Below are 20,187 nucleotides of genomic sequence, written 5' to 3' on the forward strand. Positions count from 1 at the left end.
CGCCGAGCTGGTGTACGGCCAGGCCCTCCGCGTACCGGGCGAGTTCATTCCCGACGCCACCAGCCCCTGGTCCGCCACGCGCCAGCGCACTGACTTCCAGGAGGCCGCCCGACGTTTCGCCCCGGTGCCCACGTCCCACCACGGCGACCCCCAATCCTACGTCCCCCCAGCACTCCGCACGGCGGAGTACGTCTTCGTGCGCCACGACGCGCACCGGGGGCCGCGACGGCCACCATGCGACGGACCCTTCCGGGTCCTACGACGGGACAACAAGCCCTTCATCGTCAACATCGGCGACCGGGCGGACCGGATTTCGCTGGACCGCCTCAAGCCGGCCCACATGGACGTCGGCCAGCCGCCACGGCTGGGTCTCACACCGCGGCGCGGCCGCCCCCCTTCCACTGCACCCCCCCGTCCGACCACCCACCACCACACCAGACCCCCCCCCCCCCCCCGCGACTGGCCAGGGGTCGTTTCGGTCGGGTCATCCAGACCCCCCTCAGGTTGACCTTCCTCGATCAAGTCCATTCTGGGGGGGCATGTGTAGCGACCCATGGGTCCCCCAAGCGAGACCAGCAACAGAATCGCCTTGCTCCAGCCGGTGACGTAACTGGCGGGCAAACCACGGCGTCGGGGTGGCTGGTCACGTGACCACCAAAGCGTGCCGCGCGTGCGGTTAAAATCCTTTGCACCTGTCGGTCACGTGACCAACAAAGCGCGCCTCGCCTGAGAGGCGTGGCTTTCGGTTTCGGTTGTGCTTTCTGGTTTTGATATATACTGTATATGCAGCCCGATAAACGGGCTTTTCAGAGTTCCCGAGTTGGTTTTTGCAATAAACATCTTCTCGGACGAGTTTGTGTCTTGCCCTTCACTTCGTCCGTCTCAAGCAAGGGCCCTGCTCTTCAATATCACCTTTATCTATCAATATTGTTGAAATGAAGATCAAATGGCTGTATGTTGAAATATGTTGAAAAAGTCAAAACTTTACATGGGGTGTACTTACTTTTTCACGTGACTGTATACTATATATACTAGCTTGGTGAGGCGAGCGCATCGATACTAACAACAACATGCATTTTAAAGGCCATTTTCCCTGCTAGAGCGGGGGTTAGCCTTGCGGTCCCCATGACAATCTTCTCCATTTTGCCCTATTTTCTGCATCTCTCCTTGTTAACCCCCTTGCCCGCATTTCTTCTTCCACCATCTTTAGCCAAGTCTTTCTCGGTCTTCCCCATCTTCTACTTCCTTCTACATTCATTTCCATCACTCTTCTCAACCAGTCACTTTCATCCTTCCTCAACACAGACCAACCCATCTCAACCTGTTTCTCTTCACAGCATCAATCACAGGCTCTATTCCCATCATCTTTCGCAATTCATCATTTGTCTTCCCCTCTCTCAACGATACTCCGCACATCCGTCGAACCATTCGCATTTCCACCCTTTCCAGCCTTCGTTGCTGCTCTATGTTCATTACCCATGTCTCGCTCCCATAAATCATAACACTTCTCACACATGCAGCATACACCTTTCCCTTCAGCTTCAACGACACTCCCCTCATCATCAGCACGCCACTCAATTCCCGAAACTTCTTCCATGCACATCTCACTCGAGCAACCGTTGCCGAGTCTGATCCACCTTCTCCATTCAGCATGTCTCCGAGGTAGCAAAATGTTTGTTGAAATGAAGATCAAATAGCTGTATGTTGAAATATGTTGAAAAAGTCAAAATTTACATGGGGTGTACTTTCTTTTTCACGTGACTGTATATATATATATATACTAGCTTGGTGAGGCGAGCGCATCGATACTAAGGAACGGGCTTATTTTAACTGAGGCTAATGACTGTACCTGAGTTGTCATGATTTTCACCAATCATAATACAAACAATTACTTTGCACAAATGTATTTGTTGTGTTTGTGATATTACATTTTTATAGACAATTTAGGTTGAAGATTTAGGTTGAATGTTTTTTTCTTCAAGAAAGAACCCCTCAGCACATACATAGGGGAGGGGTAGTTGCAGACTGGAAGTTTGAGACGATTACACCTCACCACCACATAATTCAAAACACCTCACCACCACGTAGTTCAAAATACCGCACCACCACATAATTCAAAACACCGCACCACCACGTAATTCAAAACACCGCACCACCACGTAATTCAAAACACCTCACCACCACGTAGTTCAAAATACCGCACCACCACATAATTCAAAACACCGCACCACCACGTAATTCAAAACACCGCACCACCACGTAATTCAAAACACCTCACCACCAAGTAATTCAAAATACCGCACCACCACATAATTCAAAACACTGCACCACCACGTAATTCAAAACACCTCACCACCAAGTAATTCAAAACACCGCACCACCACGTAATTCAAAACACCTCACCACCACGTAATTCAAAATACCTCACCACCAAGTAATTCAAAACACCTCACCACCACGAAATTGAAAACACCTCACAGCCATCAAGCATGTAATAAAAACACCTCACAGCCATAAAACAAGTAATAAAAACACCTCACCACAACGAAATTAAAAACACCTCACAGCCATAAAACACGTAATAAAAACACCTCACAGCCATAAAACACGTTATAAAAACACCTCACAGCCATAAAACACGTAATAAAAACACCTCACAGCCATAAAACACGTAATAAAAACACCTCACAGCCATAAAACACGTAATAAAAACACCTCACCACCACGTGATTCAAAACATCTCACCACCAAGTAATTCAAAACACCTCACCACCACATAATTCAAAACACCTCACCACCACCTAATTAAAAACACTTCACCACCACGTAATTATAAATACCTCACCACCACGTAATTCAAAACACCTCACCACCATGTGATATTAAAACACCTCACCACCACGTCATTTAAAAACACCTCACCACCACATAATTCAAAATACCTCACCACCACGTGATTAAAAACCACCACAATGTTATTAAAACACCTCACAACCACGGAAACAAAAGTTTGAGGGAGTCGTTAAGTGACAACACAGACACTGCCCAGATGTGTAGATATATAGATAAATGACTGCACCCGAGTTGCTGTTTTGTCATGGTTTAAACCAATCATAATTCAAACAATTATTTTGCACAAATGTATTTGTAATATACGTGATATCACGTTTTAGAAACAATTGAAGTTGAAAAAAAAAATTCCCCAAAAAAAAAAAAAAAATTGGAAAATTTTTCAAAACAAATACCCTTAGGACATACCGACGGGAGAGATATGTGCATACCAGAAGTTTGGTACGATTTCACAAAAGTTTGAGAAAGTAGTTCAGTGACAACACAGGACAACACAACACAACACACCACACCACAACACAACACAACACAGGACAGACGCTGCACAGATATATATATATATATATATATATATATATATATATATATATATATATATATATATATATATATATATTTATCAGTTACTATGCGATTTCATACCATCAGTGGTGAACCGCCATTAAGGTATCCCATCCAGCTATGCTGTACCTTAATGGGAGCAATAAGTACCATCTGCCACATGGCACATTATCTCTGGTATCCACTCATTATATGGAATCGCCTGAAACTGTGAGTTTTACATACACTTATGACAGTATCTGAACTAAGATCAAAATTCTGCTCTGTCGGAGGGTTCTCTTGAGAGCTTGACAGGCAGAGCGTATGTACATGGCAGTGACGTCATTACGTGCGCTCATTGAAAGCTGGAGAACTGAAGATATATTTGGATATATATATATATACATATATAGTGGGGGGGCCAATGTAGCAGATTGAAATGCCCGGTGAAATTGCTTGTTAATTTTTGGACACTGGTTGGGCTGTCTTTAGGGATGATATAAGTTCTAGAAAAAATATGTCTCCAATTGTTTCAAGTTCTTTATGGCGGCCATTTTGGATTTTCAAAATGGCGGATGTCGAAAACGTAAAATTCCATTATCTTGGCTTCTAAATGACCTAGAGTTTCGATTCTGGTGTCCAGTTGTACATTTTTGGGGATAGAGAATTGAATGAAACCTTCTTTAATAACCTACAAGGGATAAAAATAGGTTTTTATGGCACAGCCGAACCAGTGTCCAAAATCTAACTTAATGCACATCTATCTTAATTGTTATTTGTTATTTGTATGTTCCAGATTCGTGACCCTGAGCTATGATGGAGCCAAAAAGCAAGAAAACCAAGAAAGAAACTGATTTCACACTTTGCATTCAGTGCCAGGATCCCCAAGGTGCACTAGTGACTGAGCCAGCACTGGGCTCATATGCAAAGTTTCTCCAGTTCATCCAGGAGAGGGCACGATATGGTGATGCCGACTTCAAACAGATCAGCGAACGATTAAGCTGTTTCACTGCCACTGACTTGAGGAACAATAAAGCAAAGTGGCACCGGGCATGTTATGGATCTACATGCAACACTGCTCACCTGGAGCGTGCTAGAGTTCGCCACCAGAAAGCCTGCGAACATGGCGACACCCAGCATCTTCATAAGAGGTGTGGACGTCCTTCTTCTGCACCTGCCGCTGCAAGTACCTCAGGTTCTACGCAAGACGAGACTCTTCGCTTCACACGTTCATCATCAACTCCATTCAACAGAGACCTTTGTTTCTTCTGTCAAGAGGTCACTAAGGAAAGTGTACATGTTGTATGCACGTTCAACGCAGGTAAACAGCTGAAGAAAGCTGTTGAAGAAGGCAGCAACCACAAGTGGAAAGTTCAGCTGAGTGCTGCCATCAGTGCACATGATGCTCATGCGATCGACGTCAAGTATCATCTCCCATGCTGGGTGCAGAATGTCCAACGTGCTCCCAAGAGTGGGACATCAAGTGATGACAAAGAACACATACTGCAAGAAACTAATGTTATCAAAATAGCCGCAGACATTGAGTTTGTCAGCCTTGTTCGCTCTCTACTCCAAGCTGGTGAAATTCTCAACATGTCTGACCTGAAGTCGGTTTACTCCAGGATTCTTGACAATAATGGTGTGCACAATGTCCCATCACCTACTACCCAAGGCATGAAGGAGAAATCAACTCTCACATTGATGACGTTCACTTCATGAAACCAAAACGTCGAAACGAGTCAGACTGTGTATTCTCCACTGCCGTGCGTGATGCAGCTGTCGAAGATGCAATGACGAAGACAAATGAAAAAAACATCGAACAACTGTTTGAGAGTGCCTCTGTTCTCCGCAGTGCCATTGCTTGTCAGAACAAGCACCCATGGCAATTTGAAGGAGAAATGAACACTGATGATGCTGAAAAGCATGTACCCAAAGTACTCTATGCTTTCCTCCGCTGGCTACTGGAAGGACCAGCCACGAGCATTGAGCCAGAGACTATGCGCTCAGCCACTATTCATCGAGATGTTATAACCATCAGTCAGAACATCATGTACGGCTACAAGTCAAAACGCCAAGTCACGTACAAGCCCAAAGAGCCAGATGCACCATTCCGCCATCGCTTAGAATGGCCACAGCAGCTTGCCGTTGCCATTGTAGTCCATCAGTCCACCAGAAACAAGAAGCTTCTGGATTTCCTGCATGGGCATTCGTCGACTGAAGAATGTGATCAGAGAGTCCATGAATCCCATGACGCATGAGGGTGAAGACCTGACGACTATCATCACCAAGGTGGTGATGCCAGCTGAAGTACAGAAGGATGTCTGCAACCAAGATGAGATTGGTCAGAAAGCGTATAACACGTTTGTTGCAGAGCGCATCAACACAAATGAAATCAACCTTTGGGCCAGAATGGGAAAGGTCAAACTGAAGATGTGGAAGAGTGCCAGGAAAGCTGTGAAGCACAAACTGGCAGACAAGGTTGTAGAGCTGAAAGACGACAGGTCACTGTTTGCGCGCATGCTGATCGTGGCCCGCTCACGACCAGAGATCAACTTGAAGGATGCCATAGGTCAATATGAATTCACCGCGCTTCCACGAACCCTCTTTGCAATGGCTGGGACACTACTACCATGCACAGACAAAAGCAAGCTCATGGGCATCCTAGAAGATCTACCCAAGAAGTCAACTGGCACTGGTCAGCAGCCAGACGACGACAATCCTGAACATACTCCACCCCCTCCCAAGAAGGTGACTGTCATAGACGGCATGGCATTAGTGCAAGCAATGGGTAAGCCACAATGGGTCAAAACATGTGCCCAGTGGGCTGGCCATTTCAATGCAACACTGGACTGCAAGACCAACGGGTATGATGAAGTCCACCTCGTGTTTGACCGATATGATCTGCCAAATTCACTGAAAGAGGCCACACGGGAGAGGCGCCAAGGTGGCAAGCCGCCCACTGCTTACCACGTTCAAGACAGCACCCCGATTGGGAAACTGACAGCAAAACAGTTCCTGTCGCACACCAACACCAAAGATGAGCTAACTGTCTATCTGGCAAACAAAGCTCTGTGTCACTTTGAGGGGACTACCAAGGTCTTCATCGTCACTTCAAGGCAGGATGTCTTCTCCAACTGCATGGATGTACAGCATCTCCGTAGCTCCCAGGAGGAGGCTGATACGAGGATCTTTCTTCACAGTCTAGATGCCGTCCGAAGAGGTGCAACACAGCTGTACATTCAGTCACCTGATACTGATGTATTCATCCTAGCACTCCACCGGTACCATGAACTATGCAAAGACACATACTTCATCACGGGTGTGGGGAACAAGAAGAGGCAAATCTCACTGGAACCAATAGTACATGAACTTGGTGTCAGGAAGGCTGCAGCCCTACCAGGATTCCATGCATTCACGGGAGCAGACCAGACTGGTCGGTTTGCCGGCAAGGGAAAGCTCACATGTTGGCAAGCCCTCAATAGGTGCTCTGTTGAGGTGGTATCTGCGTTTCATGACCTTGGGGCCTCTGAGGAGCTGAGAGCTGACACAGAAAGTGACATTGAGGCATTTGTATGCCAGCTGTATGAGCCTCGTACTACAGTTGTGGATGTGGGCAAGCTGAGGTGGAGACTGTTTACCAAGAAACAGCTAGAGGCACAGAAGCTGCCACCAACACGGGGAGCTTTACATGAAGCCATTGCTCGTGCACATTTCCAGGCCATGGTGTGGCATCAGGCTGATGTACCGGACCCCCAGCTTCCACAACCAACAGAACATGGATGGAGAGCAGAAGGAGATCAGCTGGTGCCCATCACAACCAAGGACCCTCCAGCCCCAGCTGCCATCACACATCTAATCAAATGTAACTGCAAGAAGACCCAATGCATGTCTCACTGCTCATGCAGGTCTCAGCATCTCAACTGTTCTGAGATGTGTATGTGTGGGGCAGATGAAGAGGTGTGTGGTAACACGGGTCAGGAGCGCCCCATGGGAATCGATAACACTGATGATGAGGAGGATGGAGATCCTTCAATGTAACAATGAACACTGCCAACTAAAAATATTGCACAAAGACATTATAAGTGTACATTTGAACACTAAAGTCCAGCCTTTATGTGATTTAGAAGTGAAAATGATGGAAAAAAATATATATATGTGTTGGCATAAGTGCGTGAAAATCCAAGATGGCTGCCATAAGAACCCTTTTGATCATATGTAGGTGTATAAATGTGTGTTTATTGGATTAAGTATCCGCAAATATGTACATTTGGACACCAAAATTAACACTCTAGGTCATTTAGAAGCCAAGCTAATGACAATTTCGGTTTTCAACAAACGCCATTTTGATAATCCAAAATGGCCGCTATAAAGAACTTGAAAAAAATGGAGACATATTTTTTCTACAACTTCTATCATCCCTAAAGACAACCCAACCAGTGTCCACAAATTAACATTTGAATTCAACGGGAAAACATTGGCCCCCCCACTAATATATATATATATATATATATATATATATATATATATATATATATATATATATATATATATATATATATATGACTTATTATAATAGAGCAAACGTAAATGGTTCGGTATGTATGTATGTGTTTATGTTTATATGCGACGAAAACGTCTTCTTCTTCTTCAAATAAAATTACAACCTTCTTAATTAACCCTCTTAATTGCGTTAAGACTGCTGAGACCCCTCAGACCTTTGATGACCCTTTAATTCCCCCAACACCCTTCAGACCACCAAGACCCCTGAAGACCCAAAATACCGTGAAGACCCCCAAAGACCCCAAAGACCCAAAATACCCTTCAATGCCCTGAGGCTCAAAAAGACCCTGAATACCCAAAGACCCTGAATACCCAAAGACCCTGAATACCCGAAGACCCAAAACACCCCGAAGACCCAAAACGCCCCGGAAGACCCAAAACACCCCGGAAGACCCAAAACACCCCAAAGACCCAAAACACCCCGAAGACCCAAAACACCCCAAAGACCCAAAACACCCCGAAGACCCAAAACACCCCGAAGACCCAAAACACCCCGAAGACCCAAAACACCCCGAAGACCCAAAACACACCGAAGACCCAAAACACACCGAACACCCAAAGCACACCGAAGACCCAAAACACACCGAAGACCCAAAACACACCGAAGACCCAAAACACAACGAAGCCCCAAAACACACCGAAGACCCAAAACACACCGAAGACCCAAAACATCTTATTATAATAGAGCAAACGTATATGGTTTGCAATGTATGCATGTATATTTGTATGTATGTATGTATGTATGTATGTATGTATGTATATTTGCAACGAAAACGTCTTCTTCTTCAAATAAATTACCAACCTCTTAAATGACCCTCTTAATTGCGTTAAGACTGATGAGACGGACTCATCTCACCTGATCAGGTTAAGATCTGATATCACATCAGGTTAAGACTGATGAGACCCCCCAGACCTTTGATGACCCTTTAATTCCCCCAAGACCTTTCAGACCACCAAGACCCCTGAAGACACAAAATACCCTGAAGACCCCAAAAGACCCAACATACCCTTCAAGGCCCTGAGGCTCAAAAAGACTCTGAATACTTAAAGACCCTGAATACCCAAAGACCCTGAATACCCAAAGACCCTGAATACCCAAAGACCCTGAATACCCAAAGACCCAAAACACCCCAATGACCAAAAACACCCCAATGACCCAAAACACCCCGAAGACCCAAAACACCCCGAAGACCCAAAACACCCCGAAGACCCAAAAACACCCAGAAGACCCAAAACACCCCGAAGACCCAAAACACCCGAATACCCAAAACACCCGAATACCCAAAACACCCCGAAGACCCAAAACAACCCGAAGACCCAAAACACCCCGAAGACCCAAAACACCCCAAAGACCCAAAACACCCCGAAGACCCAAAACACCCCGAAGACCCAAAACACCCCGAAGACCCAAAACACCTCGAAGACCCAAACCACCCCAAAGACCCAAAACACCCCGAAGACCCAAAACACCCCGAAGACCCAAAACACCCCGAAGACCCAAAACACCCCGAAGATCCAAAACACCCCGAAGATCCAAAACACCCCGAAGCCCCAAAACACCCCGAAGCCCCAAAACACCCCGAAGACCCAAAACACCCCGAAGACCCAAAACACACCGAAGACCCAAAACACCCCGAAGACCCAAAACACCCCAAAGACACAAAACACCCCGAAGACCCAAAACACCCCAAAGATCCAAAACACCCTGAAGACCCAAAACACCCCGAAGACCCAAAACACCCCGAAGACCCAAAACACCCTGAAGACCCAAAACACCCCGCAGACCCAAAACACCCCGAAGACCCAAATCACCCGAAGACCCAAAACACCCTGAAGACCCAAAACACCCCGAAGACCCAAAACACCCCGAAGACCCAAAACACACCGAAGACCCAAAACACCCCGAAGACCCAAAACACCCCAAAGACACAAAACACCCCGAAGACCCAAAACACCCCAAAGACACAAAACACCCCGAAGACCCAAAACACCCCAAAGATCCAAAACACCCTGAAGACCCAAAACACCCCGAAGACCCAAAACACCCCGAAGACCCAAAACACCCTGAAGACCCAAAACACCCCGCAGACCCAAAACACCCCGAAGACCCAAATCACCCGAAGACCCAAAACACCCTGAAGACCCAAAACACCCCAAAGACCCAAAACACACTGAAGAACCAAATTACCCAAAAGACCCTGAAGACCCAAACACCTCAAATACCCAAAATACCCTTAAAGGCCCAGAGGATCCAAAAGACCCTGAAGACCCAAATGGCCCTGAAGACCCAAAACACCATGAAACCCAAAAAACACCGAAATGGTCAAAGATGACTTCCCCTCTGAAACGACGTGTGGTGAGGCGCGCGGAGCACGCCGAGTCAGGCTAGTATATATAATATAATACTTTCACATATTTTCTTTGGATATTCTGATGGTATTTAATTTATAGTTTTGTGAATCATTTTGATGATGTTTGATGGCTTGATGATGTAAATAAACACATTAATGTGAATGTAGGTCCTTGTGCCTAAGAAATACTTTCTTTTAAAGCAAATCTTCAAAGCTGCTGGAGGAGCTCCCAAATATATCACATGCAGGACGAGGACATTAAGAGGCATCAGTGTATAATTGCCTGAATTACAAGTGCATTAAGAGACAATGGTCAAATCAACAAAGTGTATGGAATTTAAACCTGGGATCCTAGGATCATCAGCTGAGTGTCTAGATGGGAATACCAAATTGGCCAACACCATTTGCAACAACAAAGATGCTAAGCAGAGTCATTATTGGTAGGAATTAGAGCATTTCTGATGTGCTAATATACCATTGCCTTGTAGCGGTTACCGCTGGATGCACACAATCGCCTTGCACCGGCCAGAACACGGCCAGACGCGCCTCTCCCGGGCATGCCCGGACTCACTGTTCCCGGGCACGCCCGAACCTCCCGGGCACGCCCGGTCTCGTCTTTCCCGGGCTCGCCCAGAGCGTCCGGGCATGCCCGCTATCGCCTTTTCAGGGCTCGCCCAGAGCGTCCGGGCATGCCCGCTATCGCCTTTTCAGGGCTCGCCCAGAGCGTCCGGGCATGCCCGCTATCGCCTTTCCAGGGCTCGCCCAGAGCGTCCGGGCATGCCCGCTATCGCCTTTCCAGGGCTCGCCCAGAGCGCCCGGGCACGCCCAGCCTCGACTTGCCAGGCCGCAGCCAAACACGCCCGGGCAGGTCCAGACTCGCCTTTCCAAGGCTCGCCCTTGACACCCGGGCATGCCCGGTATAGCTTTTGCCGGGCAAACTTCCCGACATAAATGTGTATATATATTGCTGCCCGATAAACGGGCTTGTCAGAATACCTGAGCTGTTTTGTTTCAATAAAGCAACTCGGACGAATTCCGTCTTTGGTCGCGTCAATTCTTTCGACTCGCGTTGGAGCGCAGTTCCTTCATTGGTGACCTACCGACATGGATACGGCAGTGACGCCTAAACTGCGTACCTTCTGGGAGGCTCACGCGGCTGTTTGGTTCGCTCAGGCGGACTCTCAGTTCGCCCTGCGAGGCATCACCGCGGACGACACCCGCTTCCACCATGTTGTGGCGGCGCTCTGTTCCGCCACCGCGGCCCGCGCCTTGAGCCTCCTCGAGCACCCGCCGGCTGCTGACAAATACGACGCGCTGAAGACACTCCTCCTCGACGCTTTCGCCCTCTCACCGGCAGCCCGCGCACGGCGCCTGCTCGCTCTGCCCGAGCTCGGCGACACGCGCCCGTCCGAGCGCATGGACTATATGCTCCCGTTGCTCGGTGAGCACTCTCCGGATTTTCTGTTCCGCGAGCTGTTCCTTCGCCAGCTGCCTCACCCGGTACGCCTCGCCCTGGCTGGCACGTTGATCACGGATTCCCGCGCCCTCGCCAGGGAAGCCGATAAGATCTCCTCGGCGGGCCAGCACATCGGCACGGTTACCTGGAGCCCGCCGCCGTCCGAGGCAACGCCCACGACGCCCGAGCGCCCTGCGCGGTTGGAGGCCGAACTGCCGGTGCAACTGGCGGCCGCCACGCCGCACCGCCCACTTCCGACACGACGGCCGGGGCCTCCACCTGACTGTGCGTGGTGTTATTACCACGCCAGGTTCGGACACAAGGCTCGGACGTGCCGGCCCCCGTGCACTTTTGGCAGGTCGGGAAACGGCCGGGCCGGCGTTCATTCCCAGCTATGAGCGCCGGCCACTCGGGCAACTTGCTATTTATTCGGGACAAAGCGTCTGGGCGGCGTTTCCTGTGTGACACCGGCGCCCAACTGAGCGTCATACCCGCCTCCGAGCAGGACAGGCGGGAAGCCGTTTGCGGCCCCTCTTTGGTCGCTGCTAATGGCTCGGCCATACGCACTTTCGGCCCACGCGTCGTCACCCTCTGCTTCGGCAGCCAGCGTTTTCAATGGACTTTTGTGACCGCCTGCGTCCCCATGGCTTTGCTGGGCACCGACTTCCTCTGCGCGCACGGGCTGCTGGTCGACGTCAAACGTCGTCGCCTTGTCAACGCCGAGACCTTCAGCTCCCTGGCGTGCACGATGAGCAGCTCCACGCCGACCGAACTGGCGTGCGCCCTCCCGGCAGCGAACGAGTTCGCTCGCCTGCTCGCGGAATTCCCGGCCCTCACGCGGCCGACGTTTTCGGCCGTCGCGGTGCGGCACGGGATCGAGCACCACATACCCACTACGGGCCCGCCGGTCTATGCCAGGGCCCGCCGCCTCGACCCGGCCAAGCTCGCCGTGGCGAAGGCCGAGTTCGACGCGTTGGAGCACCTCGGCATCGTGCGGCGCTCCGATAGCGCATGGGCCTCGCCACTGCACATCGTGCCAAAGCCGGGGTGTGGATGGCGCCCGTGTGGCGACTACCGCCGTCTCAACGACGCTACCACCCCCGACAGGTACCCGATCCCGCATATTCAGGACTTTTCCGCCCGTTTGGCGGGACGGGTCATCTTTTCGAAAATTGACCTGATACGGGGCTACCACCAGGTACCTGTCCGGGCGGCCGACGTCCCGAAGACGGCCGTCATCACGCCGTTCGGCCTGTTCGAATTTTTGCGGATGCCGTTTGGCCTCAAGAACGCGGCCCAGGCGTTCCAGCGCTTGATGGATGGCGTGCTGCGCGACCTGCCGTTTCTTTTCGTCTATCTGGACGATATCCTCGTCGCCAGCACGTCCCGCGCCGAGCACCACCTCCACCTCCGAACACTGTTCGGTCGCCTCAGCGAGCACGGCTTAATTGTCAACCCAGTCAAATGCCACTTCGGCACGACGACCGTTGACCTTTTGGGCCACCGCATCACCAAGACCGGGGCCGTGCCGCTGCCGACCAAGGTCGAGGCCATCACCACGTTCCCGCGTCCCCGTTCCATCAAGGCCCTCCATGAGTTCCTCGGCATGGTGAATTTTTATCACCGATTCGTGCCCCGTGCTGCTCAGCTCATGCGGCCCCTTTACGAGGCCCTCCGGGGCAAGCCGGCCAAGCATGACATTGTTTGGTCCGCTGCCATGGACGCGGCCTTCACCAGCGCCAAACGGGCCCTCGCCGACGCAACGCTGCTGGCTCACCCGGTGCTCAACGCGCCCATTGCCCTCACTACGGACGCCTCCAACTACGTGGTGGGCGCCGTCCATGAGCAATGGGTGGACGGGGTTTGGCAGCCACTCGCTTTTTTCAGCCGGCAACTCCGGCCGAACGAGTTAAACTACAGCACGTTCGACCGCGAGCTGCTCGGGCTATTCCTGGCCGTTCGCCATTTCCGACACCTCCTGGAGGGCCGCCCGTTCACGGCTTTCGTCGACCACAAGCCGTTGGTCTATGCAATGGCTAAGGTCACGCAGCCGTGGTCGGCCCGCCAGCAGCGCCACCTCTCCGCCGTGTCGGAGTTCACCACGGACATCCGGCACGTCGCCGGCAAAGACAACGCCGTGACCGACTGTCTTTCTCGGGCCAGCGCGAACGCGGTCCACCTCGGCGTGGACTTCGCGCTCATGGCGGCCGACCAGACCACCGACGCCTCGGTGCAGGCACTCCGTGCGGCGGACACGGGCCTCCGCCTGGCCGACATTCCCTTCGCGGGCACCGTCCTGCTCTGCGACATCTCCCAGGGCCAGCCTCGCCCCATCGTGCCCGTTTCCTGGCAGCGCCGCATCTTCGCCTCCATCCACGGCCTTACTCACCCGGGCCGGAAAGCTTCTCAGAAGCTGGTGTCGGCGCGTTTCGTCTGGCACGGCCTTCGACGAAACATCCGCGACTGGGCCAACGCCTGCACGGCCTGCCAGCGGGTCAAGGTCCAGCGCCACACCCAGGCCCCGCTGGCACCTTTCGCCGTGCCTGAACGGCGTTTCGACCACGTCCACGTGGACCTGGTGGGTCCCCTGCCCCCCTCGCAGGGGTTCACCCACCTGCTCACCATGGTGGACAGGACCACCAGGTGGCCGGAGGCTGTGCCCCTCGCCTCCACCACCACCACCGACGTGGCGCAGGCGTTCATCGCCACCTGGGTCGCGCGCTTCGGCGCACCAGCGGACATCTCGTCCGACCGCGGCCCACAGTTCACGTCTGAGCTTTGGGGCGCGGTCGCCCTTTCGTTGGGGGTCCCGCTGCACCGCACCACGGCCTACCACCCCCAAGCCAACGGGTTGTGCGAGCAGTTTCACCGCTCCATGAAGGCCGCACTCATGGCCGGCCTTCAGGACGACGGTTGGGCCGACCGGCTGCCGTGGGTCCTTTTGGGCCTTCGCACGGCCCCCAAGGAAGACCTCCAGGCATCCGCCGCCGAGCTCGTCTACGGCCAGCCGCTCCGCGTCCCGGGCGAATTCGTGCCCGACGCTACCAGTCCCTGGTCCGCCGCTTGCCAGCGCTCGGACCTCCAGGAGGCCGCCCGACGATTTGCCCCCGTGCCGACGTCCCGCCACGGTGGCCCCCAGTCCTACGTCCCCCCGGCGCTTCGCACAGCGGAGTACGTCTTTGTGAGTCATGACGCGCACCAGGGGCTACTCCGGCCGCCGTACGACGGGCCCTTCCGGGTCCTGCGACGGGGCGACAAGTCTTTCATCGTCGACTTCGGCGGCCGGCCGGACCGGATTTCTGTGGACCGCCTCAAACCGGCGCACATGGACGTCGACTGACCACCATGGTTGGCCCTTCCTCCGCGGCGAGGCCGCCCCCCGTCCACAGTTCCCCCCGCTCGACCACCCACCACCACGTCGGACCCCTCCCCACGACCCTCCAGGGGTCGCTTTGGCCGGGTCATCCGGACCCCCCTTAAATTGACCCTGCCGGTGCAGGTCGATTCTGGAGGGGCGTGTGTAGCGGTTACCGCTGGATGCACACAATCGCCTTGCACCGGCCAGAACACGGCCAGACGCGCCTCTCCCGGGCATGCCCGGACTCACTGTTCCCGGGCACGCCCGAACCTCCCGGGCACGCCCGGTCTCGTCTTTCCCGGGCTCGCCCAGAGCGTCCGGGCATGCCCGCTATCGCCTTTTCAGGGCTCGCCCAGAGCGTCCGGGCATGCCCGCTATCGCCTTTCCAGGGCTCGCCCAGAGCGTCCGGGCATGCCCGCTATCGCCTTTCCAGGGCTCGCCCAGAGCGCCCGGGCACGCCCAGCCTCGACTTGCCAGGCCGCAGCCAAACACGCCCGGGCAGGTCCAGACTCGCCTTTCCAAGGCTCGTCCTTGACACCCGGGCATGCCCGGTATAGCTTTTGCCGGGCAAACTTCCCGACATAAATGTGTATATATATTGCTGCCCGATAAACAGGCTTGTCAGAATACCTGAGCTGTTTTGTTTCAATAAAGCAACTCGGACGAATTCCGTCTTTGGTCGCGTCAATTCTTTCGACTCGCGTTGGAGCGCAGTTCCTTCAGCCTTCTATTTTAATTATGTATGCATAAAACAAGTTACTTTTCAGTTAGGGTGGGTCACTGCATTTTGTATAACAAATATAAATAGGCAATACAATTACAATATTAGATTAAATGCAAATGGATTTAGAACGGCTCTCGGTAGTGAGCATACCTCCATCCGGCTGGACAGTTTACCTTTTGAACCCTTTGTATGCAACTGATAGGCCAGATCTGCATCCATACCTAAACCAAAATCCACCAAGTTTTGTCATAACCCAGGGGCGGATCCAGGGGGGGGGGGGTGGGGGGGGAGTTCACTGGGTGCATGTAAACCCCACCCCTTCTGCCCTACCTTTTTACCACCGCCATCTGGAATGGACAGAGATTGTTTTCACCGCTGTCAGTTTTTTTGCGTGCAGGATATCTCACAAAGTTATTGACGGAATTAGATGAGATCTGGTGGGCAGGCTGAGTGTGTGAATTGGACGATTTGATTTGAATTTTGTGAACATCCGAATCCGGATCCAGATACGAGAGTTATGAATTTTTTAAAGTGATTCTTCGCCACCGAGAGACAGAGCAATAACGATATATCGTACGATATTTCAAAAAGTTGTGGATGGATTCGACCGAAACTTGGGGGGGGGGGGCAGGTTCAGTGTGTGACAAGGAAGAATTGATTGGATTTTGGAGAAGATTCAAATACGGATCCAGATATGAGAATTTTTTAAAGCGATTCTTCACCATGGAGCGATTGGTCTAAAAACGATATATTGGAGGGGTCGGCGTGACGTCACAGTCACGTGATTTTGCTTGGATACGCGACCGCCATATTGGCAAAGGGGAAAACAAAAGCCATTTCACGCATGATCACACGTATTATCGTAGTTCCCTTGTGCACAACGACTCTCGCTTTCGGAAACATACTTGCTCATCAGTCGCTTTAGTTTGGTTGAATTATTGATACATTTAGTTCATCCAACTGTTTGCAATGTCCTCTCGGTATACGGAACATTTGCCAAGTGAGGCATTGGCCAGATATCGAGTGAAACTGCAATTAATTGGGCTTCTTGTCCCTACCAGCATTCGGCTGATTCGTGTAAAAAGTTAAAAGTCTTGTTACTCAAGTTAGCCTAAATAAAGTTACATGTAAATTTGCATCTAATTGATGGTGGGGAGAGTGAGACATGTCAGATGAGAAATCGACTTCCCAAAGTCCGTCAGATTTATCGGACGAAGAAAAAGTTAGGCTTGGCCTTGGCCTTTTCCTGGCATGGCTTCTGTTAAATTTAGCCATCAGCCCAGATCACATGACAAATTTAGCCATCAGCCCAGATCACATGTTAAATTTAGCCATCAGCCCAGATCAAATGTTAAATGCAGCCAAAAGCCCAGAACACATGTTAAATGTAGTCATAGGCCCAGATCACATGTTAAATGTAGCCATAGGCCCAGATCACATGTTAAATTTAGCCATCAGCCCAGATCACATGTTAAATTTAGCCATCACCCCAGATCACATGTTAAATTTAGCCATCACCCCAGATCACATGTTAAATTTAGCCATCAGCCCAGAACACATGCTAAATGCAGCCATCAGCCCAGATTACATGTTAAATGTGGCCCATCGGCCCAGATCACATGTTAAATGTGGCCACCAGCCCAGATCACATGTTAAATTTAGCCATTAGCCCAGATCACATGCTAAATGCAGCCATCAGCCCAGATCACATGTTAAATTTAGCCATAAGCCGAGATCACATGTTAAATGCAGCCGTAAGCCCAGAACACATGTTAAATGTAGCCATAGGCCCAGATCACATGTTAAATTTTGCCATCAGCCCAGATCACATGTTAAATTTAGCCATCAGCCCAGATCACATGCTAAATGCAGCCATCAGCCCAAATTACATGTTAAATTTATCCATCAGTCCAGATCACATGTTAAATATGATCTGGGCCTATGTCTAAATTTAACATGTGATCTGGGATTATGGCTACATTTAACATGTGTTCTGCACTTATGGTTATATTTGACATGTGATCTGGGCTGATGGCTAATTTTAACATGTGATCTGGGCTGATGGCTACATTTAACATGTTTTCTGGGCTTATGGCTGCATTTAACATGTGATCTGGGCTGATGGCTAAATTTAACATGTGATCTGGGCTGATGGCTAAATTTAATATGTGATCTGGGCCTATGGCTACATTTAGCATGTGTTATGGGCTTATGGCTGCATTTAACATGTGATCTGGACTGATGGCTAAATTTAACATGTAATCTGGGCTGATGGCTGCATTTAGCATGTGATCTGGGCATATGGCTATATTTAACATGTGTTCTGGGCTTATGGCTGCATTTAACATGTGATCTGGGCAGGTTGGTGGTTTTTCTGTCTTCTACCGACTCCTCTCCGGCCTTGCTCCTCCAGCTCTCTCTGGGCTCTGTCCCCCAAATATTCCTAAAGGTCGCACAAGATCTGCCTGCAACCCTCTTATGGTTAAACTGCCAAAATCAAGACTCTCTGCTCACCTTCACTCTTTCATTCCTCTTTTCTCCCGCCTCTGGAACAAACTCCCCCACTCCCTTCAATCCCACTCCTCCCTCCAGGTCTTTAAAACAGATGTTCACCACCATCTCTTATCTTCCCCCATCTAAAACCTTGATCTGTTCTATCCCCGCTAATTTCACCCAAATCCTCTTTTTTGAAATACCAACTTCTTTCCTGGAAGTCCTCGGTGTCCTTGTGTTGATACTTCTCCCACCCTCCCCCCCCCCCCCCTACCCTTCCCCTGCCGCCTCCCCCAAGCCCTCTCCCTCCCACACATTCCCGATGTCCCTCACAAATGTTGTGTTTATGTGCTTCCCCTTCTCTCCCCATCTTATCTACCGCTCCACTTTTTATACACTTTGTTTGTTTGTCTGTTTGATTTGTTTGTGTGATAAATGTCAGCTCTTTCACGAGCCTCGATTATGTATACAAAAAAAAAAATGCAGCCATAAGCCCAGAACACATGTTAAATGTAGCCATCGGCCCAGATTACATGTTAAATTTAGACATAGGCCCAGATCATATGTTAAATTTAGCCATAAGCCCAGATTACATGTTAAATGTAGTCATAAGCCCAGAACACATATTAAATGTAGCCATCAGCCCAGATCACATGTTAAATTTAGCCATCAGCCCAGATCACATGATAAATATAACCGTAAGCGCAGAACATATTTAAATGTAGCCATACGCCCAGATCACATGTTAAAAGTCTAGTCATGTTGGTGGAACAATCAAACAATACAATCCCAATGTTGAAATTAGTTGGCGTATTGACAGTTTAACTTTTTAGATTTTCTTTAGCTTCTACATATTTTACAAGACTACCGTAAACTAAAGTAAGCTATGACATCATTAACCCGATATGAAATGTGCTGAACAAATGTCGGTATAATCCGACTTGGGCTCCCACAGGTTTCCTCTAGTATCTTTCGTGCCGCGATTGACAGGTTTTAGCCATTTCATTCTCTCTCTGGCTCAGTAGATTTGCCTTGGTATCAAATAAAACGAAAGTCCTGACTGTTTTGCTTTATTGTTCGTGCAATTGAAGATACAGCAACTTTTGACCATGACTGCAATTACATAAATATCCAAAGAATAAAATATATATGTAACCTGCAAACGTCACAAGTGCAACTCATGTGTACAGTACATGAACGCTAGACTTAGTTGACAGGTTGGGTTTGTGCAAGGACAAATCGATTCGATTTTGATGAAGATCCGGATCAGGACCCAGATATGATAATTATTTAATTTATCATCGATTTATTCACCATTGAGTGATCGGTTTTAAAACGATATAAAGCATGATATCTCAAAAAGTTGTGGACGTTTTACAACTAAACTTGGTGGATGAATTGGTTAAGCGACATGAACAAGCCGATGCGATTTTGGATCAGGTCCGAATTCAGATCCGGTTGATCAGTGGGATACAAAACGTAAACTGTTCAACCTGGCGGAGGTGTGCTCCCAACCGAGTGCCTTGTCACATGATCGTGGTGCGAGATATCATTGGACAATGGACAATCGCACACATCTTTTTCTTTCACGCAGCTGCATGCCATGTTACTTTTCTCATCTTGATCTGTGTTGATCCCTGATACGCAGTGTTTAGATTTGTTGTAAAATAGTCATTTTACGTGACATTTTACATCTTTTAGCTAAATTTTGTCAAGTGAAAAAAATAGAAGACGATAACATTGACTTGAATAAGGCTTGATGGTAGATTTTGCGATCTGTGAATATTTTAACCTCAAGTGAAACCAACCCTAAAAATTTTCAGGATCTGCCCCTGTAGCCCATCCACAGTTTTGA

General features: G+C 50.0%; 1 protein-coding gene across 1 annotated transcript in view; it reads left to right on the plus strand.

The window, feature by feature from the left end:
* Positions 1-5,185: 5,185 nt before the first annotated feature.
* LOC144891365 (uncharacterized) overlaps positions 5,186-20,187 on the plus strand; it is a 447,120-nt gene continuing 432,118 nt past the window's right edge. The window contains exon 1 of the mRNA XM_078774676.1: positions 5,186-7,347. Within this exon, the coding sequence (XP_078630802.1) occupies positions 5,590-7,347 (1,758 nt within the window). The 5' untranslated portion in view covers positions 5,186-5,589. The remainder of the gene's footprint in view (positions 7,348-20,187) is intronic.

This window comes from Myxine glutinosa, chromosome 3 (assembly GCF_964187855.1).
Source record: "Myxine glutinosa chromosome 3, kmMyxGlut1.1, whole genome shotgun sequence".
Lineage (NCBI taxonomy): Eukaryota > Metazoa > Chordata > Myxini > Myxiniformes > Myxinidae > Myxine > Myxine glutinosa.